Below are 24,354 nucleotides of genomic sequence, written 5' to 3'. Positions count from 1 at the left end.
AGGCTGTTTGCTGTTTTTGGCCACTTTTTCTTTTTTTTTTTTTTCCTAGCATCAGAGCTCAGAGTCTTGCTTTGTCGTTTGGGCTGAGTTGTATTGGCAAGATTATAGCTCACTCTAACCTTGAATTCTAGGGCTTAAGCAATACTACTGCCTTAGCTTCCTGAGAAGGTGGGACTACAGGCATGTGGCACTCCACCCACCTAATTTTTAGAAATTTTTCTTTGTAGAGATGTGGTCTTGCTGTGTTGCCCAGGCTGGTATTGAAATCCTGGCCTCAAGTGATCTTCATGCCTCAGCCTCCCAAAGTGCTGGGATTATAGCCATGAGCCACTGTGCCCGGCCCTGGCAAATATTTTCTTCTTTGTGAAATATTACCTTCAAATATTGGTATTTTAATTTCCTTAAAAGTCACCACAAATAATTTTATCAGTGGAACATGTATCTGCTATATACATCTTTTGAAACTATCATCATGTACCTAGAGGAAAATAAATTCTATTTAATGAAGAATAATAGGGTGTTTCAGTTTTTCTACTACTTTTGGTCTAGCCCTTGCCACCAAACAAGTGGTAGCAGTAAAGTCTTGAAACAAATCTAAACAATTTTATTCATTAACTTACTCTTTCATGTGGTTGTGTTTAATTTTAGCAGTTTTATTTTCCAGTCTAACTTAAGGGGCTCATTAGAAATTTCTGGAAATATGCCACTGTAGGCTTCTCCCAGATTAAAATGAACAAAAATAATAGTATGAGTTTTCAGGTCTTTATAAGTAAATATGTGACATCAGGAAAATATTGGAGCAGATTTCTTCAAAACCCTGTCCCACCCTCTACAGTAACATTGAACCTCAAGCTGAAACTATCAGATCTCTGGATCAGATCCTTTTCAGCCAGGACTCTGGAAAACAGTCAAAAGTTTAACAGCAACTAAGGGCATGCTGGACCAAGAAAAGAGCAACTAAAATGCGGAAGGAATGTTTTGTGCCTTTTTTACTTGCCTGTACCTTACTCCCTCCCCAGCATGGCAGTAGTATTGAAGAGAGCAACCTGAGTTGCCAGTGTGGGACCTAGATCCCTGGTTTCAAAGAGAGCAGAACAGACATTATTTGCAAATTATTGTGTTTGTCTGTTCCAACTGTCTGGAAACTATTTGAGGGGCTAATGCAAGTGCTTATATATCTGTTTCACCTAATTTAGAACCCATTCAGGGGGGAAAAGCATTGGGCATTGATTGAAAACATTGTAAGGCAAGTTAAAAAACCTGCTTTGGGCAAAAGTTATGGGTATACAGGGGAATTTAGAAAGCCATGTGTGTGCATGGCAGAACGCATGCTCAGGAAGGACCTAAGAAGACCATACATTTTTATCAGTGGGTGCTCTCTATGCTTGGAACAAGCAGGAAGTGAAGGCCACGGCAGAATTGTATATGGCATGCGGAGTACCTCATCTCAGAGCCAGTCTGCAGACTAGAAGAGTTTTTGATTTTTGTTTTCTTTTGTTTAAAAGCTTTTGGCCTTCCAGGAAATCTCTTTCAAAACACTGGCTAAACACAAGCTAAGCCTTGAATAATCAAAAACAGCAAACCATAGGGAAGACAGGAGAATTTAATTTCCCATGTTAGCAAATGTATGTTCTAGTGTATGGTTTTCAACAACAACAACAAAAAAATCACAAAGCAAAGAAACAAGTATGACTCACCAAAAGGAAGAAAATGCGAAACCTATTCTTGAGGAATCCTAGATATTGGGCATATTAGACAAAGATTTTAAGTCAATTATCTTAAATATGCCCCGAGAACTAAAAGAAACTCTGGACAAAGAACCAAAGGAAATTTGAAAAATGATGGATGAACAAAATCAATAGAGACAGAAGTTATAAAAAGAACCAAATAGAAATTCTGGAATTGAAAAGCACAATAACTAAAGTGAAAAATTTACTATAGAGAATCAGCAGCATATGTGAGCAGGCAGAAGAATCAGTGAACCTGAAGATACGACAATTGAAATTATTGCGTCTGAGAAGCAGAAAGAAAAGAGAGTGAAGGAAAATAAACTGAGCCTAAAAGGCCTGTGGGATATACCATCAAGGACAGCAGCATTTGCATATAGTTAATTTCAGATAAAGCAGAGAGAGAAAAATGGGTAGAAATAGTATTTGAAGAAATAATGGTCAAAATTTCTTAACTTTGATGAAAGAATTTAATCTATACCTACAAAGCTCAATGAACTCAAGCAGGATAATTTCTAAGAGGTCTGTACTAAGATACTTTATAGTCTGATTGTTGAAAGCCCCAGAGAGAGAGGGAGACTTAAAAACAGCAACAAATAAGTGACTCATTATAAGCATGGGCTTACCAATATAATGAACAACTCATTGCTCATTGCAAACCATAGATGCCAGAAAACTGGGCTTTCAGTAGGACATAGTTAAACCTTTCCAATACAGTTTTTCTGCGACCTATACACTCCCCAGCTCTTACTTATTTTGGGTGGGAAAGAGGTTGGTGGATTACTTGTAATTATCCTATAGTTTTTTTTTTTTTTATTGTTGGGGATTCATTGAGGGTACAATAAGCCAGTTACACTGATTGCAATTGTTAGGTAAAGTCCCTCTTGCAATCATGTCTTGCCCCCATAAAGTGTGGCACACACTAAGGCCCCACCCTCCTCCCTCCATCCCTCTTTCTGCTAATTATCCTATAGTTTTAAAAGAGAAAAACATAAATAGGAACTCACTGATTTTATTATTTATTTTGTTTATATATTTTTTGAGTATGATATCTTCTAATGCAATCTCCAGGATGAAGTTCAGGCTTTCTCTGGTATGTCTCACAGTAGAAAATCATTTCTAGCTAAGAAAAAGAGGGGAGTTTGTTACTAAGAGACCCGCCATGCAAGAAATGCTTACTAAAGGGCATCCTTCAGGCTGAAATAAAAAGACACTAGACACTTTGAAAGCCATATGAAGAAAGGGTAACACTGATAAAGGTAACTACATAGAGTTGAAGGTGCAAGGATAGAAGAAAGATATTCCATGAACCCAAAGTGAGGAGTGGCAATTTATTGTTAGACAAAATCAATTTTTAAGTCTGAAAATGTTCCAAAAAAAAAAAGAGGGTCATAATATTTTGATAAAAGCCTTAATCTATCAAGAAGATTTACCAGTTATAAGTATACTGTTAAATAGAACTAACAACCGAAGGCCTAAATGTTTGTAGCAAAAACTGAAAGACTGGAAGAGAGAAATAGATTAATAGTTGTGGACTTCAGTAAGTCACTTTCATGAGGGGCTAGAAAAGCCATATAAAATCTGAAAAAAGAAACAGAGAACTCCAGCAACACTGTAAAGCAATTGCGTGTAACAGGCACATATGATAACACTCCACTCAACTGCACATGGAACATTGTCCCAAACACACCATATGTTTGATAACAAGTCAAATTTTAATAAACTTCACAAGATTGAAATCACACAAAGTATCTTTCTGGCTCCAAGGGAAAAATCTAGAAATCAGTAACAGAAGGAAAATTGCAAAATACACAAATATGAAGAAATTAAACAATGCATTCTTATACAAAGTAGGTCATAGAAGAAATCACAAGACAAATCAGAAAATACATTAGTATGACTGAAATGAAATCACAGCTTACCAAATCTTATGGGATGTAGCAAAAGGATGCCTCAGAGGGCAGCTTACAGCTATAAAAACTTACATTAAAAAAGAAGTAAGGTTTCAAATCAGTAACCAGAGTGTACACTTGAAGGAACTTGAGACAAGAATAGCAAACTACCCCCAATGCTAGTGGATTAAGAGTAAGAGAAAAAGAGAAAAGACTCAAATTACTAAGTCATAAATGGAAGAGTGGGCATGACTTCTGACTTTAGCATTACATGAGAAAACCATGAATAACTGTACTCCAACAAATTGGGTAGATCAGGGGTGGAGAACTTTTTCATGTTGGAAGGCTGCATAAATATAGCTATAATCAAAGCCACATTCAAGAAACTTCAATTACATGTATTAATACTTAAAAATACATTATTTTGTAAAAATCTATACATAATTTCAAAAAATGAAAACTGTCAAAACTTTAAAGTTAACCTTTTAATGACTTTGTTGTGTCTTTTTGTTGGAAAGCATTTGAATATTTGTTTGCAGTGGGGAGGTCCAGTTTCGGTTGATCCTTCAGATGAGTAAGTTTTTTGTGACTTTGAAGGCATTTTGTTTTGGGTTAGGTAGGAGAATGTGGTTTCATAGCAATAAATGGTTGACAAGCAATACAGCATCTTTTGGACATGTGGTTGAAGGCATTGGTACTCTACTGCATTTTTCCATATTTCAGTTGGATCTTACTAAGCATCAAACAATGACTTTAACATGTCATCTGCTTAGAGCTCAATCAATTCCATCTGCCATTTTTCTTTTCTTTTTTTTTTTGTAGTTTTGGCTAGGCCTGGGCTTGAACCCACCACCCCCAGTATAGGGGGCCTGCACCCTGTTCCTTGAGCCACAGGTGCCGCCCCATCTGCCATTCTTTAGGTGCCTTGGTGATATGAAGTAGGTGAGCCCGAAATGCTACTTTCAGAGAGAGTGATACCGTGATTCTTAAAGTCAGTGAACCTTTTACTGTATTCTCCAATTAATAGGTCTGTAACACCTTATGTTCTTCAAAGGATTTGCATATCTCATCCTGCTCATCAAGGACCTTTGTAAATGGGGAAAATGTTCATCTGAAATTTCCTTTTGAAGAAAAGTTTTGAAAAAATGTTTTTTTTTTTTTTGAAATGCTTGGACTTTTTGCCACATAGATGTGGATGTAGTTTTACCTTGCAAAAAAATATTCAAGCAATTTTGATTTGACATATTATACAGAAATGCTGTATTTATATAGAAATCTTTTAATAATTCACATTGTTGATTCTGTTCTTGATAAAATTTTTCTGTTCTCACAGAGGTAAAATTTGGGTAACACCTGTCCATGTAATAACGAACACATGTTAGAATAATATGGTAAATTCATACCGAATACTTCATAGTTCAACTTTAGCATGTTATGAAACTGATGATGCTGTGTTGCATTTGCATGAATATAGTTAACAATACTTACAATTTGGTGCAAAGTGTCACTTTAAAATAATAGCTTTAGCACAGAGATTTTGCTGATGAAAAGAAATGAGAACGGGCGGCGCCTGTGGCTCAGTCGGTGGGACGCCGGCCCCATGTGCCGAGGGTGGTGGGTTCGGGCCGGCTCCGGCCGAACTGCAGCCAGGGAATGGCCGGGCGTTGTGGCGGGCACCTGTGGTCCCAGCTGCTCGGGAGGCTGAGGCAAGGGAATTGCTTGGGCCCGGGAGTTGGAGGTTGCTGTGGGCTGTGTGAGGCCACAGCACTCTACCGAGGGCCATGGAGTGGGACTCTGTCTCTACAAAAAAAAAAAAAAGAAAAGAAAAGAAATGAGAACATCTGGGTCTTCTGATATTTCTTTTTTTAATCTGTGCAATAAAACCCTTCATGTTTTCCTGTCATAGAAGGTGTACTGTCTGTACATGCACTCACTACATTTACCATATTTAGTCCAAATTCAAGCATTTATCTTGAAATTTTTTGAAGATATCTATTACCTGTGTTCTGTTCACAAGTGTGCCCAAAGCAAGTAGCTTCATAGCAAAGAAAATCTGTTGTTCCCTGAATGAAGTAAAAAACCTGTGCTGAGTCAGTATCAGTTGATTTATCCAAAGTGATTGAATAATACTTATTTTCCTTCTGAAGATTATGTGAAGTTGTTCATTAAGTTGAAGGCTAATTCATGCTGTGATGAGTCCTGGTTCTCTTTCAAAGAAATGAATTACCTGTACTTTGGAACCTGGCTCTTCAGTGTCCTACAGTTTGGACAGTGCATTCTTTCACAATTTCTACATCAATGAATGGCTTCCCTTTGCTCCTAAGTATACTTTATAAGTGATTTCAGTGGCATTATTTCCAGGTTTTATTGCTTCTTGAAAGAATTGTCTTTGTTGTTGCTTTTCATATTTTAATTTCCACAGTACAACATTTTGTTCTTCTCTAATTTAAAATATTTATGGTTCTTATGTGTATTATAATGCCAGTGAGCATTGAATTTCTTTAATGTTGATATTGTAGTATTACAAAGCAAGCAAATCATCTTATCTTTAGCAGAAACAGAATAATATTGCAATTCCCAATCCTCATTAAAATATCTGTTTTCTTTCTTCTGTGTTCTCTTGGTCTTCTTTGACATGATGGGTGTTAAGCAGACAAATAAAATGTACTGTGCAACTATTCACAAATTCCACTTCAAACAGAAATGCAGTGCACCATTGTCAGAAGATAACAGATTTGGGTATTTGACCCCCATAAGCCCTTGCCAACCAGCCTCAGATGATAGTGGTGCCAGTCAGATGGGGGAAGTTAGAACTAAATCATGTACATAGCAGTTGTTAATTTAGCCTTTATGTCATACTTGCATTGGAACTTACTTTATTTGGTATTCTCTTTTTTCTTTTTTAGAATATTCTTTGGTATTTTAAATATGCTCATTTAAAAATATATAAAGGACAAATAAAAATGTATTAATAAAAATAAAAGGAAAAAATAAAAATATTTGCCTATAATATCAGCACTTGGGAGGAAGAGGTGGGTAGATTCCCTGAACTTACGGGTTAAGACCAGCCTGAGCCAGTTTTAGAGTGAGAATTCATCTCTAAAAATAGCTGGGCATTGTGGGTGCCTATAGTCCCAGCTATTTGGGAGGCTGAGGCAAGAGAATCACTTGAGCCTAAGAGTATGAGGTTGCTGTGAGCTATAGCACTAGAGTGCCATAGCACTCTACTGAGGGCGACACAATGAAACTCTTGTCTCAAAATAAAAGTATTCTGTAAAGTTTGGATTTAGTCAAAAGTCTGTGCTTGAGGATGTAGAAAGCCACATGTGGCTTTAAGCCCTCAGGTTCCTATTTCTGGCCTTGATGAAAAGGACAAATCCCAAGAAATTATATAAACTACAAAAACTGACTCAAGAAATAGAAAATCTGAGTCCCAGATATTTGGGAAGCTGAAGCAGGAGAATTGCTTGAATAGAGGCATTGCAGGCTTTAGTGGGCTGCAGTTGGGTCTTTCAATAGCCTGTGTGCTTCAGTTTGGACAGCATGTCTCTGCAAAAAATAAAATGGAAAATCTGAATAGAGTTTCTGATTCAGTACTGAATCAGAAAAAAAAAATTCCTTTCAATGAAGAAAAGGCAAGGAGTTTGCTTGCCTTTACCTATGAATTTTTCTAAATATTTAAAAAAGAATTAACACCAGTCTTTCTTAAACTCTTCCAAAAAATTGAAGTGGAGGCAACACTTTCTAACTCATTGTTTGAGGCCAGCATTACCCTGATTCTGAAGCCAGACAAAACACTACAAATAAAAGAGACAACTATACTAATTATCTTTAATGAGTATGCAAAAATCTTCAAAATACTAGGATATTGAATTCAGCAGCCTCTTAAAAAGATTATACATCATGACCAAATACAGTTTATCCTGGAATGCAAGGGGGGCTCAATATAAAAAATTTATCACTATAATATATAATATACTGCATCTACAGTATATTATAGAATTTACAGAATGGGGGGATCCAATCATCTTAATTGGTATAGAAAAAGCATTTGGTGCAATCAACACCCTTTCATGATAAAAGCCAACAAATGAGGAGCAGAGTGATACTTCATTATAATAAAGGCCATATGTGACAGACCCAGAGCTGACACACTAAGTAGTGAAATATGGAAAACTTCTAAGATCAGGATCAAGACAAGAATGCCTGCTTCTGGCAATCCTATTTCACCTTGTGCTGAAAGTGCTAACAAGAGCAATATGGCAAGAAAAAGAAGTAAAATCCTTTAAAATTGAAAAGGGCAGAAGGAAAACTATATTTGCAGATGACATTATTTTATATACAAAAAAACCCCTAAGGAATCCCCAAAAACTTTTTTAATGATTTCAGCAGTGTCAGAATACAAAATCAAACACCAGAAAAAAAGTTGCATTTCTACACATTATCAGCCAACAACCTCAAAAGAAATGGAGTCCAAACAACTTCATTTGTGATGGTATCCAAAACTATAAATTTCCCTCTAAACATTTTTTGGGGGGCATACTCATTTTCATTTAGTTCAAAACATTTAAAAATTTCTCAAGGTTTCTTCTTTGACCCGTGTGTTATTTAGAAATGTATTGACTAATCTCCCAAGTATTTTTGGATTTTCCAGTCATCTGTTGCTAGTTTCTAATTTAATTCCATCTTGGTTTGAGAACAGACATTGGGTAATTTTTATTCTTTTAAATTTGTTAAAGTGTGTTCTTTGCGTAGAATGTAGTCTATCTTGGTGAATGTTCTATGTGAACTTGGGAAGAATGGGTATTCTGCTTCGTTAGATGAAGTGGTGTAAAAATATCCATTGGAACCAGCTGATTAATGGTGTTACTGAATTCAGCTGTATTGTTACTGATTTTTTGCCTACTGCATCTGTCCATTTTGATAGAAGTAGGTTAAAAGGCTACAAGTATAATAGTGGATTCATCTGTTTCTTTTTCCTTTGCAGTTCTGACAGTTTTTGCTTCATACGTTCTGACACTGTTATTAGGTGCATACAGGTTAAGGATTATTGTTTCGTCTTGGAATATTTTCTTCATATTACGTATGTGCTGCTCTGTCTTTGATAACTTGTTCTGAAGTCTGTTCTGTCTGAAGTTACAGGTACTACTATTTTGTCCTTTTTTTTTTAGATTTTAGTTAATCTTTGTAATTCTTCTACTTTTAACATTTCTGAAGGGCTGTTTTTAAATACTTTCTCTATTTGTAATTCTCAGTTTATTGTTTTATTGCCTGCTCCAGTCATTTTGGAATTATTGAAATTTTGAAATTTTGTTTGCTGTGTAATTTTTGTGAGTATTCTTTGAGGCTTTAAAAAAATTTTTTTTAAAGAGCAGTTTTAGGTTCATAGCGAAATTGAGAGGATTATACATATACTTACAACTTCACACATGCGTGGCCTCTCCCGTTATCCGTGTACCAGAGTGGTACATTTGTTGTAGTTGATAAACCTTCCTTCATCTATCATTATTCCCAAAGTCCATAGCTTATATAGTGTTCATATATTTGGTGTGATATACTCTGTGGGTTTGGACAAATGTGTAATGCATGTATCTTTAAAAATTCTCTGTGCCCTGACTTGATTATTCACTACTCCCCTCTCATCCCTGGGAACCACTGCTCTTTTTATTGTCTACATATTTTACCTTTTCCAGTACCAGCCTTTACAGTTTGAATTTCTTCACTTTGTAGTATGCATTTAAAGTTTCTCCATGTCCATGTCTTTTCATAGCTCATTTCTCTTTAATAATGAATAATTGTATGTGCTACAATTTATTTATTCAAATTCTAAAGGATAGTTTGGTTGCTTCCAAGTTCTGGAGGTTATAAAGCTGCTATAAACTGTGTGTACGTTTTTGTGTGGACTTAATTTTTTTTAAACTTTATTCAAAGTAACATGAGGGTACAATATTTAGGTTACATTGTTCTCACTTCTAGGGCAAAGTTCCATTTGTAGAAGAGCCCCTCACCCGGGTGCGTGCTATACACCCTCACAATGTGCACATTAGGTGAGATCCTGCCTCATACCCTCCCTCCTGCCATACATCCTCCCTACACCGCTCTCCTCTTCCCTCTACACCTGAACTGGACTATAATAGTGTTTTATTGTTCCTAGGGACATGTAATTGTTTATATATTGATTTCATATTAGAATTGAGTACATTGGATATTCTTCTTTCCATTCTTGTGAAAACTTTACTAAGAAGAATGTATTTCATCTCCATCCAGGTATATGTAAAAGATGTAAAGTCTCTATCTTTTTTAATGGCTGCATGATATTCCATGGTATACATATACCACAGTTTGTTGATCCATTCATGGGTTGATGGGCACTTAGGTTGCTTCCATGACTTGGCAATTATGAATTGAATGTGTGGATTTCATTTTTTGACTCTCTTTGGGTAAAAACAAAAGACTATGCTCGATAGCTGGATCATCTAGTTAAGAGTCTTCAACTATAATATACAAAAGTGAATTCAACTATTTCTCTTTGGCTCCCATCACTTTTGGCTTACATACTTTGAGACTCTTTTAGGTGCATATGCATCAGGGTTGCTGTGTCTTTTTGGAGTGTTAACCCCTTTATCATTATGTAATTCCTCCCTTTATCTCTGATAACATTCTTTGTTTTGGAGTCTGTTCTCACTTTCTTTTGATTAATGTTAGCATGCTATGTCTTTTTTCATCCATTTAATTTACATATTTCTGTTTACTTAAAAAGGTAAGTTTTTTATAGACAACATATAGTTGTTTTTTGATCTATTCTAAGTCTTTTAATTGTATTTAGAACATTGATGTTTAAAGAGATTATTGATATGGTTGAGTTAATATCTACCATATCTGTTAGTGTTTCTATTTGTTGTCCCTCGTTCTTTGCTCATATTTTTGTCTTCCCTACTTTTAAAAATTTTTTTTGTGGTTTTTACTGAGCATTTTATAGGATTTCATTTTCTCTCCTTTCTTACTGTATCAATTATACTTATTTTTTCTTTTTTACTTTTTAATTGACTGGCTTAGAATTTGTAATATACACTTACTACTAATCCAGATCTCCTGACTTTATGTTGCTTCACAGGTAGTGCAAGTATTTTACAATAATATGTAAAATTTTCCTTCCCATTCCTATACATGTATCATTGATGTATATTTCACTTATGGCATAAGTATATATATGCATATATATACACACACACAAGTGTACATAATCAAATGTATTGTTACCATTGTTATTTTGAGCAAAATGTTATCTCAATTAGGAATAACAAAGGTAAGTCAAAGTTTTTATTTCATCTTTATTATTTTTGTGATTTTCTTGTTTTCTTTATGTAGAAATGACCTATGTCATTTCCTCCTTTCTGAAAAACTTCTCTTATCATTTCTAAGACAAGTCTACTGGCAACAGTTTCTCTGAATTTTTGTTTGAGAAAGTCTTCATTTCTTTTCCATTTTTGAAATATCATTTCACAGGCTGTAGAATTCTTAGTTGGTGTTTTATTCACTCAAAAACTTTAAACCTTTCACTCTACTGTCTTTTTGCTTGCTTGATTTCTGATAAGAAGACAATTTTTACCTTTGTTATGCAGTGTTTTTATCCTTTGGCTTCTTTCAAGATTTTTTCTTTATTTTAGTTTTTTTTTGTGATTTGAAAATGATAAAATTATATGCTTTAGATGTAGATGTTGGGGCAATTATTCTGCATAGGATTCTCTGAGCTTCTGGATCTATAATTTGGTGTCTGATACTAATTTAGGGAAAATTTTCTAAAATTCTCACTTGTGAATGCTTTAAATAATGTTCTGTTCTTTTCTCTTTTTCTTCTGGTATCTCATTTCTCATATGGTATACATTTTATAGTTGTTTCACGGTTCTTGGATATTCTGTTCTGTTTCATGCAGTCTTTTTTTGTCTTTTCAGTTTTGGGAGTTACTGTATCATATATGTATCCTCAGACTTTTTCTTTATCCATGTCTAGTCTGCTAATGAGCATGTTGAAGGCATTCTTCATTTTTGTTATAATATTTTTTATTTCTAATATTTTTTGATTCCTTCATAGAATTTCCATCTCTCCACTTACAGTATACATATTTTCTTGCATGTTGCCTACTTTTTCCAATGAGTCCTTAGCATATTAATTATGGTTTTAAAAAATTTCTAGCCTGATAATTCTTGCCATATATGACACTGCTTTTATATCTATCTATATTATCTGCTTTTTTGCTTTCTAATATTCCCTGTAATTCTTCCTTGAAAGGTGGACATGATGTATAAACCTGACTATCTCTTTAATCTGAAAATCCAAAATCAGAAATGTTCTAAAACCTGAAACTTTTTGAGTACTGAGATGATACTTAAAGGAAATGCTTTTGCATTAGGGATGCTTGACTGATAAATACAATGCAAGTATTCCAAAATCCAAAAAAGTCTGAAAGTCAGAATACGTCTGTTTACAAAGCATTTTGGATAAAGGATACTCAGCCTGTCCTGGGAAATACTGAGAAATGAAACTGCTATAACTGGGCCTTCAGTAACCTGTGTGATTAGGTCTCAGTCTTCTGATGAGTCTGTACCCCTGGACTACAGACTTCACCAGACCTTCTCTAGCTTTTCCCCTTAGGTGGGATAGGACGGCTAGAGGGGGCCGGCTTTGGGTATATGGCTTTCCTTATGTAGAAGACTGAAGCTGGCTGGAGTGGGGTATTTTCCTTCCTCAGGAAGGTTAGGTTCTGGTGAAATAGTTTCTCCTGAGGTCAGGTCTTGTTAAGAAGAATAATGTGCTATAGTGTATTTCAAAGGGTTGCTCTTCTTTCATTGCTAGAAACGTGAGGTGATTACCCTCCCCTCCCCCCCCCGGTATTCTTGTGAGCACTTGGTAAAGCTCCTATAGGTAAAACTCACAAAAGCTGGGGGTTTCCATTTTAACTAAGTCCCCCTGGTGTTTTAACTCTCAGATTTATTCACACTAAGCCTCCAGCAGTGTACCAAATACTGACAGATTTGTTCTGGTTTTCCTACTCTAGTCCGTTAAGGTTTCTCTTCTGGTAAGTTGTGGTTCTCTGAATCTGCCTGTCTTTCTAGTTTTAGGGGATGTGGTTTGCTCTGCGTTCTCATTTTGATGATACTAAGAAGAGTTGTTAAATCTTAAGCTTCTTTAGCTTTTTATTTTTAAGGATAGAATGGTGACTTCTAAACTTCTTACATGCCAGACTGAAAACCAGAAACTTAATTTTTCTTAAATAGACATTGATATTACTGGATGATCATCTTTATCTTGCTTACTCTCAGATGTATGCTTTATTATGGTAGGTCTGTGGAAAGCCTAAGACGTTTCCCAAATCCCTCTAATTTGGATGATCTACAGCAGGTCTTTCTCTATAGCATGGTTCTTACTGCCAAAGCATTGCCTTTGTGGTCAGATGGGTGCCAGGGCTCTTAGCAGGATCTCTCCATTTTGGCAGGATCAGAGTTCCAATGTCTCTAGCACTCTCTTCTTGGATAGAAAATTCTTCATCTAAAAGGGTAGAATGCTATTTCTGTGGTTAGAGTTGTATGCTATTTTTAGATAGAGGAATAATTGTGCTAAGTTCAGGGCATCCTAGTAGGGATGCTTTTATGGGGCTTGGTTGATGCCCTCTGAATGTTCTTCTATGAGTTGTAGACAGATGGTTACAATATTGGGAGATTTGAAGACTATCAGAGAACTTGGGAAATGCATGAGTTGTAATGATTGACTTCACAGTGCCTGGATAGTATGGAACTACAGCATCTATGGATAAAGGTGGTGGTCGTGATGCAGATAGGTGCTGATACAGGTGCTGTCTTCCCTGCTGTGTCCATTGGTGTTGTCTAAAGTGTAACATCGTTTTTGTAGTGAGATTAATTGACAGTTATATTCAAAGAAGTAGTAAGCTATCACAGCTTGTCCTGTGCCACCCCTTCCCCAATGACTAGTTGTGCCCACATGCTGACAATTTCCATGGAGATTGTTGACATGGTTCTTATCTTTTCATGGCTACCCATGTGGCCCCTGCCTGTAAGAAAATTTATTTCCTTATAAAGTCACCAAAACCACTTGTCAATGTCAGAACACTATGTAACCAGCATAAATTTCTTTCCCAATTTGCAGCAGTATGATTTTCATGTTTTAAATTGAGGTTCTGTCGGCTACTCTGTGCACAATGACTCCACCAAAACCTCCTTACTATATATAGATTCTACTCTTTTATTTCTTAATGCTCCTAGCTGGTGCACCAAATGTTGAGGTCTCATTGGACCTGCTCTTTACTGCTCAAATCTGATCGAATTGAAAAATAAGACAAATAGTGATAGAGGAGAAAACCTATCAACTTTATTACTCAAGAATCTAAGGTGAAGAATGTTGCTTACTGATAGAGCTAAATGGATCTGTTAACTTGCCTCTGGAGTTTGGCTAATGACTTAGTCGCTGGCAGGGCCACACCAGCAGAATGGCTTCAAATAAAGAAGATGGCTCACTCCCTGTGGGCAGTTTATTCCCAACAAGAAGTGTAGTGACAAACTGAGCATGTCTGGTTTGGTAAATATACACTAATTAGTGCAGAGACCAGGAATTAGACTAATTTGAATTACTACAGAAGGAGAGAGGATTTTGCCCTGTGGTTTTTTTTTTTTTTTTTTAAATTCACTTTAGAATGTCTATGCTGATTCCTTGCTATGGAAGATAAGGATTTATCTGATGTGTACATTCTTCCCTGTCTCTTATTCTCTCATTCATCCAACATAATTCTATTCTATTGTAATTTTTGATATGTAAGTATTCAATATTTATATTTTGCAATTATGTACTTATTTGTTCTCTATAGTACTTTTAAATTTAAATTAGTAAGAATCCTTTTTCTTTGTACTTAGTTTTTATACTTTTTCTTCTTTTTGCCTTTATTTATATATATATATTTTAATTATTGTTAAATCATGCTGTGTACATTAGTGCAATCAAGGTGTACATGTGCTGGTTTCATATACAATATGAAATATTCTCATCAAACTGTTCAACATAGCCTTCATGGAATTTTCTTAGTTATTGTATGTAGACATTTGTATTCTGCATTTAATAGGTTTCGCCTGTACCCATTCTAAGATGCACCATAGGTGTGGCCCCACCAATTACCTTCCTTCCACCCCAGCCTCCCCCCTCCTTTCCCCTCCCTTGGCCCTTTCCCCATATTCTTGTGCTGTAGTTGGGTTATAGCTTTCATATGAAAGCTATAAATTAGCTTCATAGTAGGGCTGAGTACATTGGATACTTTTTCTTCCATTCTTGAGATACTTTGCTAGGAAGAATATGTTCCAGCTCCATCCATGTAAACATGAAAGAGGTAAAATCTCCATCTTTCTTTAAGGCTGCATAATATTCCATGGTATACATGTACCATAATTTATTAGTCCATTTGTGGATCGATGGACACTTGGGCTTTTTCCATGACTTAGCAATTATGAATTGGATTGCAATAAACATTCTGGTATAGATGTCTTTGTTATATTGTGATTTTTGGTCTTCTGGGTATATACCTAGTAAAGGAATTATAGGATCAAGTCCACAGTTTTTCTCCAGTTGGATTAACATGATACTTAATCAAATTTGCTGTCTGAATGCAAATTTGGCTGGGACAGTCTCGTGTGGACTTCCTGTACAGAGCACGGCTGTGTGGGTGGTCATCATAGTGTCCTGTCTTCACCACTGTCCTACGGTTTTCCTTGTGTTGCTGTGGGGTTAGATATCATATTTCTCAGATGTCATTTTTTTTTTTCTTCTTGGTATATTCTGTTTTGTACAGCAGCAAGTCTAGTACCTTCCTGATAAAGAGTATTTGGGAAGTAAATCTTTTGAGAAATTGTATGTCTGAAAGTATCTTTAATTCTAACTTCACACTTAATTTACAGTCTGAACCCTGATATAAAATTCTAGCTTAGAAGTAATTTTACTTTAGAATTTGATAGCATTGTACTGTTGCTTTCTTTTAGTGTTGTAAGAAGTTTGCTGCATTTTAAAATTCTGATCCTTTTCATGAAATCTTATTTCTCTTTGAAAGGCCGTAGAGTCTTCTTTAAACCCACAATTCCAACATTTTACTATGATTACAATGTGGCTATTTTTATCATTTGTGTTGGATATGTGGATAAGCCCTTTCTGGAAGTTCATATCCTTTCATTCTAGAAAAACTTAATAAAATTATTTCTTGGAAGTCTCCATTTTCACTGTAGAAACTTTCAGATAATTCTCACATTTATATCAGTGTCCTTATGTTCTTAGCTATGTGTGATATATCTCAGTCCAAAAACCCTGTTTTACTCTATCAGACAACTCCATTTTTTGCCATTGTGAGAGAGGGGACAAGGTTGGCTGTGCAGTAATGGGGTGGGAATCTGAGGGTTTAATTACTTTTTTACCAGACTTTCAAGAATCCTGGTATTTTTAGCTCCAACTTTACTCTCACTTCCAGCCCTATGTAGTATAATTGCTTCTTTGGTTTTTTTACTGTTTGTTGGCTTTGGATTCAGCTGTCTCAGATCCAAGTCAGGTGCTGTTGTACATTTGTTCTGGAAATATACATGCCTCTTTTTATGAACTAAGATCTATTAGCTAATGTAATGAGCTTGACAAATACTGCTGAAGAAAAATAATATTTCTAGGTATCTGCAACAATGGTGACATGTGAAATTATCTTTCATTTCTGTTGTTTGCAAAGTCACAGGTACTGCTAAACTGCTATGGTGTTTTGCTTATATTAAGTGAAGGAAAGGCTAAAATACAGATGGAAGATAGCATGAAAATGAATATGTACTTTTTTCTTCTTATCTATTGAATTCTACCCATATACCACGTTTAGAACTCCTGAAATAACTAGAACATAATGGTACATGAGGCTGCAATCATGGTTCCCCTGTATTTGTCCATTTTGAAGGGGCCTCTTTAACAAGCGTTAACTCTTCTGGGTCAGCCTTTACATTCATTTAACAAACATTCATTATTAACTAAAAGACACTGGGTACCGGAGATAATGTTAATCAACAAAACAGACAGACCTCTGCCTTTATTATATAGAGTTTACATCTCTAGAGAATGTATAGTTGGTTACAGTGTAGCCTAGATTAGAATAACATGGTTTGTATTATATTATCACTATCCATGGAAAAATAATGGAACTCACATATATTTCTGTTATAATTACTTTACTTGAAACAGTTTGGAACTTAATTTTTTAATTAAGAAAGTAATATTTACTTTACAAATTAGAGAAAACTGATAGGTGGGAGGGAATAAAAATCCACTCATTTGTTAATCAGAATTAAACCACTGTTAACACCTTAGTATAAATATGTGAGTCATTACAAAAGTTTTGAAACAGATTGTGTTATGGTCCATTATTTCACTTCCAAGAAACACAGTTGACAGCATCCTCTCTGATTCACCTGTGCAAGTCCAGCCTCCTTGCCTTACTGGTGTTGCTGGGAGGGCTTCAATTGTTTCTGTTCGCACAGATTTTTACATTTCTTGATTTTTGTGTATCTTGAAACTTTGACAGTGACCCATGTATCAGTTTCTTTTCTATGCCCAAATACATTATATGCATTTAAGTGTGCATTACTTCTTTATAAAATTGGATTATGCTATAAAAACTTATATACATTTTTATTTTGCCAAATATTTCTTCCGTTTCAATGGCTATCTAATATTTAATTTTATGAATATATGTATGATAATTTTTGCCTTGAGGATGCTTTCTTTGTTTTTCTTTTCATTGTTAAAACTCAAGAGAAATAAAGATTTGAATTTGAATCATTGAGGAATCTCGGCACCTTGATGGGTATAGTAAGGTAGTTGAAAAAAGGAGGTAGATTAGAAGGTGAAAAGATTTACACAATACTGTTTTAAGTTTTAGATTGCTTACATTCTATCTTATTTTGAGAGTATATCTTACATAACTATTAAACCTCGGTATTATTATATGAAAACCTCACTAGAAATGTGTTGCCTTTTTGATTTTCTGAGCATTTAGCCAGATTTTTTTGTTTGCAGCTGGGCTCAAAATGCAGAGAACTCAAAGATATTCATTTCGGCCAGTGTTACAAGATCTCAGATGAAGGCATGATCGTCATAGCTAAGGGCTGTCTGAAATTACAAAGGATATACATGCAGGAAAACAAATTAGTAAGTACTTGTTATCTTTGTACTGTTCGTTTTGTTTCTAACCTTTGAATTTCTTAAAGGTTGTTTATAAAGTTTCATCTGCATATTTTCTTTTTGTGGTTCAGAGGCAAGTACTATTTAATCAAAAGCAAAAATCCTCTCAAGCTAATGATTTTATAAATTGATCCTATAACTGAATAGGTGCTTTATAGGTGCCACTCGCATATTAAAAATTCCTCACAGGGCTGGGCATGGTAGCTCATGCCTGTAATCCTGGCGCTCTGGGAGGCTGAGGCGGGAGGATCTCTTGAGCTTAGGGGTTAGAGACCAGCCTGAACAAGGGTGAGACCCCTTCTCTAAAAATAGAAAAAGAAAATTAGCCAGGCATCATAGTGGGTGCCTGTAGTTCCAGCTACTCAGAAGGCTGAGGCAGGAGGATTGCTAGAACCCAGGAGTTTTAAGTTGCTGTGAGGTAGGCTGGTGCCATGGCACTCTAGCCTAGGCAACGGAGTGAGACTTGGTCTCAAAAAAAAAAAAAAAAAAAAATCTTCACCAGCATGTGCAATGTGTTTTTTCTAAATTCTGACAGTGAACTAATGCTGGTAAATTGGAAGAAAATCTTTTTTTTTTTTTTTTCCAAACACAAGTCTGTAGTTGGAGTACCTTCTGGTACCCCTAGGGATTATAATATTTCTAGATCGTTATAGTTACTTAATGTCTTCGAAATGTTTCACCTTGGTAAGGTGAAAAATAGGACTCAACAAATTAGGGCAGATAATCTCAGTAATTACATAGATTTTATATTTTAAGCACATATTTATGTAACTCAGACACATTTAATGTGTTATATTTAATATATTTAAAACCACACATTTTTCTTGAAATTTAATTCACAAATTATAAAATTCACCCTTTTAAAGTGTATAATTCCTTGGTTTTCATGAAGTTGTGCAGACCTCACTAGGATCTAATTTTAGAACATTCTCATTACCCCTAGAAGGATTGCTTTTAGCCGTCACTCCCATTTCTCCAGCCCCTGGTTACTGCTAATCTACTTCCTGTGTCCTTGAATTTGCCTGTACTAGATTTATCTCCATATAAATGGGATCACACAATATGTGGTTTTCTCTGTCTGGTTTCTTTCATGGGGTGTGATGTTTCTAAAGGTTCACCTATGTTAACATGTATCAGAAATTTATTTCTCATTATGGATGAATAATATTCCAAAGGCATTCAGTTTTGATTTGATAGCTATATCATACAAGAAAGATGTCATACAACTCTTTCTATTACGGAAAGAGTTGTCACTAGGGAGGCCTCAGTAGGAGATCCCAGCACTGAAAAATAGTGTACAGTCATGTGCTATGTAATGATGTTCTGAATGATGGACTGCATATGTAATGGTAGTTCCTTAAGATTATAATGCTGTATTTTTATATTTTCTATGTATAGGTACACAAATACCATTGTGTTACAGTTGCCTACAGTATTCAGTACAGTACCACGCTGTTCAAGTCCTTAGCCTAGGAGGAATAGACTATACCATATAGACCCAGGTGTATGGTAGGCTTTATAATCTAGGTTTGTTTAAGTGCTCTCTGGGGTTGGTATAACAAAATGTCCGAACAGCATGTTTCTCAGAACACATCCCCCTCGTTAAGTGATGCATGACTATACTTGAAAGTGTTGGCAGGGTAGTCCTGAATGTATATAGCACATTTACAAAGAACAAAAGAGCTCTTTTTGTTGCCTTTGAGATTAGTTTATAAAATTTGATAAATATTTGATAAATATATCCCATTATGACCTTGAATTTTGAAAGGTCTCTTGAAGCATCAGTACTCGTAGTTAGATAATGGTGTTTTAAAAAATGACCTAGTTAAAAAAATGAAAACACCCTAAGTTAGAAGTAAACACTTTTCACTAGAATACTTTTCCTTGAAATAACATAGTAAAAATGTGTTACATTTCTCTTTACATTTATTATATGTATAATATATTAATCACTCTTGAGGCTGTATGATTTTTTAGGGAGAATTAGATCTTCTGGGTCACCGACTGAATTTTTGAATCCTGGTATCTACTCACTTGCCTTGTGACCCTGGGAAAGTTACTTTGAACCTCATTTGAAAATGGAGTTATCCCTTCCGGGTGTGATTTTGAGAATTAAAAAACATAATGTCCTTTAATTGCCTCCTATGAACTCTGATCCATAGGAAACAGAAATATAGTAGTTCTTATGGTATCACAACTGTATTTTTGTCTAACTGTTGGTTTCTCCTTTACATTCAAAATAAAGGTTGGTAATCTCAACTTAAAATTTTTCTATTCTTTAAGGAATATGGATAATTTGTTGAATAATATTTGTCTTCCTGTTGAGTAAACAGAGGAACATTTTTATTGGCGCATTAAAAACATTTTAGCCAATGGTTTCCTAAAGAAAGCAACTGTTTTTGTTTTGAAGGTTCTTGTTATGCTCTCATTAGCTTGTCCCTGATATTGGGGTATATAGAAAAGCTTTCATGTACTTAAACGCTAAAAGAATCAGTTCTGTATTTAGTTTTACTTATTAAAACTTTTTATTTCATTGGAAATTAGAAGTAGTTTTAGTAAGTCTTAAAGGTCAGTTCAATACAATTCTTCCCATTTAAGGTTATTAGAAAGGAAAATTTGAAATAATTTCAACTCTTTATTGGATAACTAACCTCCTACGGGAACTTTGTATTTCTAAAATTTGTGAAATAAGGAGAAATATTTAAATCACTTACAAAGCTCTAATTTTAAGTAGTTTATGTATTTTTACTTTGAGAAGCATTATTAGTCATTTAACAACAAATACTTTAAATTAGAAATAAATATTTATCATTAGCCAAATTAGTTCATTGATTCTCTTAATAAATTGAATATTCGTAAAAATTATTATTACAGCTTTATTGTATAAAAAATGATCATACCTGGTTTATTGTACCTTCAGTGAATCCCCAACAATAAAAAAGGAAAAATAATGATCATAGCATGTTTTTTTGAAGTATAAACTTTGCTGACTTAAGTTGATTGGTTTTTAATACACTGGCAGTTACTTGACTGTTAAGTATACATGTGCTCATATTGTATCCTGGCCTCTAGGTGGCAGCATTGTCTTTGTATATTCCAGCCACACAGCGTTTGTGTCCTTGATGTAACTGGGGATATGATGCTTATACAAGTTTCTGCTGGTATGGTTCATTTTAATTTTTGTCCTTTAGGTGGTCTTATGGGCCTGTGGCTCAGTGAATAGGGCGCTGGCCCCATATGCCGAGGGTGGCGGGTTCAAACCCAGCCCCGGCCAAACTGCAACAACAACAACAAAAAAATAGCCGGGCGTTGTGTTGGGCGCCTGTAGTCCCAGCTGCTCCGGAGGCTGAGGCAAGAGAATCGCGTAAGCCCAAGAGCTGGAGGTTGCTGTGAGCTGTGTGACGGCACAGCACTCTACCCGAGGGCGGGTGAGACTCTGTCTCTACAAAAAAAAAAAAAAAAAAAAAGAAAATTTCTTCTTAAGTTATGTGACATATAGTTGCAACTAGAATACTACAAGATGAATGTGCAGTTTTACATACAGTAGCAAGATATTTGAACATTATTATTTGTAGCACTGATGTAAGTATGGTAAACTTTAGAATAAGGGAAGGATTCCTCTGTTCATCAGCGAGCAGAAGTTTTATTCACATGGAAAGTAAGGACAGTGGTTTGACATTTTAAGGTTCAAATGAGTTATGGTGAAGCAAAGAATTGAGGACTTACATGTAGAATGTTTCCAAAAGAGAAGGAATTCCTATGTCATTAATTTTTGAGCAACAACAAATATTTTAAATTAGAAATGAATAGAGGTATATACAGAGAACATTGTGTCTGCAAGTATGCCAACAGAAGTTGACCTATGATTTCACAAACATTGATCATTAGCCAAATTATTTCACTGATTCTTTTAATAAGTCTAATGTTCCTAAAAAGAGCATTAGAACTTTATTGTATACTCCAAGAATGGTCATGTACCTACATGAATATTTTTGCATTTGCTGTGAAATTCTTGTATAGAGTATAGAAATAGATTGAGGAGGGCAACTATCGTGAGGCTAAGTCTATCATATTGTCTGTGTCTGTCTTTTTTATTTTAGCAATGGCTTTTGTATCACTTCTGTGCAGTCCTTGCCACAAAGCTATCTTTAAGTCATATTTAGTTATTGGTGATCTAGAAACCTTACAAAGTGTATTCCTCCTCAGCGCCTGTGGCTTGGTAGGTGGGGCGCTGGCCTCATGTACCAAAGATGGCGGGTTCGAACCCGGCCCCAGCCAGCTAAAACATTAGTGGCAACTGCAACAAAAAATAGCCGGGTGTTGTGGTGGGTGCCTGTAGTCCCAGCTTCTTAGGAGGCTGACGCAAGAGAATCACTTAAGCCCAAGAGTTGGAGATTGCTGTGAGCTGTGACGTCACGGCACCCTACTAAGGGCAAGAAAGTGAAACTCTGTCTCAAAAAAAAAAATAAAAAAGTATATTCCTCCTACTTCTTTAATCTTTCTGCACCAGATTTTTCCTCTCTACTTTTGGACAGAGAAGGTCTTTGAGCGTCTTTGAGCTGCTTTTTATTCCGTTGTACAGTGATGGGGTCAGATAGATGTTCTGTCATTTGCTATACAGTCTGATGTTTTAAGGTACTGGTACTTTACGATTTAATTTGAAAATAACTTTTGTGCTACATCCTAGCACAAATGTAGATATCATATTTGGTATAGATTTACATGTGTTATATGTGTAGGTTGTTTACATTTTCTACTCTTAAGAGTTGGGCTATCAACTGATACAGATTTCTCAATTCTCAACAAAATGGATTTTAGAAAGTTATAGGGAAATGATAAAGGTTTCCTGGTTGAAACGTGATGCCCTGAAAGTTGATTTCAACTTTTACTTTTTAATCTCCTGGCTGATATTTTACGAGTTTTATAATTGTCTGACATCTTAGAGTTCTTTGGCTGCTGCTGTGATGATACTGTTTTAAATTTTGTTATCCTTTGGAAGATTATATGGATGAGGAAGGATCTACATTCACCTCTCAGGTTTTCTTTTTCCAGGATGGATGCATTTTAAGGGGAGATTGAGGCAAATGCCATTTTTTTGTTACATTGAAATCAGTTCAAACCTTGATCCTACTATTTCCTACTTGTGTGACTTGGTTATCTTAATTTTTGCACTTTAATTTTCTTCTCTGCAGAAAGGACATAATGCTACGTCAGACATGTTCTTATGAGGATCAGGCTAAATTAGATTAAGAGGTGAAGCAACAAATGTGTTTCATGGGCTCAAAACCCAGGAAGGTTTCAGTAAAGGTTGTTTTCTTTCCCTGTCAGAGTTGCTTTCTGCAGTGCAAGAATATGAACTGGGCTGCCTCCGTGCCTAGTATCACCTACTGCGGTCTGATCTTACCCATGAGCTACCAACAGTTTCATTCTGGTTTTGCAGTGGTTAGGTGGATAGACTGGTCACCATGTTGATTGTCAGCTGGGAAGTATGTAAGATAAACATTTCTCTCAGAGTTATTAATTAGCATTATGTGAAAGCTTGCATTTTCTGATCCTTTCTTCAACATAGTTATTAATACATAAAGGGGCTTTGTATATGCATTAATCTATTAAGGAGGTTGATTGTTCCCTTCCTCATGGCCCTGACTACATTCCTGGTATCTTGCCTTGTAAGGTGAGCTTACTTCTATTCCCAGATATGAATAATTTGCAGTTGTGAGGGATTTTGTTTTCAGTGTATTGACTTCAGCCTCTACACTTTCTCAGGGTAGGTACATAACTGTAGTGCTCTCTCCCCTCTCACTGGGTGGGGTGCGTACTTACATCAGAATGGTGTTTCTAGTGAACAGTGATAATTGAGTGTAGCATTATAAAGAAGATGACCTAAAGATGCTGAACTTCATCTTATTATTGTATACTACTGCCTTAGTCTATTAGGGCTACTGTACTAAACTGTTATAAACTGGATAGCTCATAAACAACAGAAATTCATTTGTCATGGTTCTGGAACCTGAGAGTCCACACTCAAGGTGCTGGCAGCTGTGGTGTCTGGTGAGGGCTGCTTTCTGGCTCACAACTGCCTTCTCTGTGTGTCCTCGATTACCTGATTCTTGAAAAGATGAACGTTAACTAGTGGCTTCTATGGTTGAGTTTGTTTAGAAGACCTTGGCTTTATTGTTGCAAATAGAAAGAGATGGATTCTATTTGTTACTTCAAAATGCATCTTTGTTGCTTGGTGTAGGCAAAATGCACCAAGCAGGTCTGATGTTAAGTTTCATTCGTAATACTGACAATGCTTGCCTTGAGTAAAATACTATGCAAAATTTATACTGATAAGAGTTTTGTTTTTACTACTTTATATAAAATTATTAGTTTTTTATTTTATAAATTCTTTCCATTTATTTTATTTTAAAATAAAATAGTTTAACAGTTTTTATAGAATCAAAATTTTGGAGAAAATGCTCAAGAGGCAGCATGG

At 35.5% G+C, this 24,354-nt stretch overlaps 1 protein-coding gene across 2 annotated transcripts in view; it reads left to right on the top strand.

Annotated features, from left to right (window-relative positions):
- Positions 1 to 24,354, top strand: part of FBXL17 (F-box and leucine rich repeat protein 17) — a 495,184-nt gene that overhangs the window by 23,957 nt on the left and 446,873 nt on the right. For both annotated transcript variants that reach the window (XM_053566502.1, XM_053566501.1), the window contains exon 4: positions 17,712 to 17,843. In XM_053566502.1, coding sequence (XP_053422477.1) covers positions 17,712 to 17,843 — 132 coding nt within the window. The remainder of the gene's footprint in view (positions 1 to 17,711; positions 17,844 to 24,354) is intronic.

Source organism: Nycticebus coucang, chromosome 17, assembly GCF_027406575.1.
Source record: "Nycticebus coucang isolate mNycCou1 chromosome 17, mNycCou1.pri, whole genome shotgun sequence".
Classification (NCBI taxonomy): Eukaryota; Metazoa; Chordata; class Mammalia; order Primates; family Lorisidae; genus Nycticebus; species Nycticebus coucang.
The sequence above is the reverse complement of the archived record's forward strand: the minus strand, read 5'-3'. Positions and strand labels throughout refer to the sequence as shown.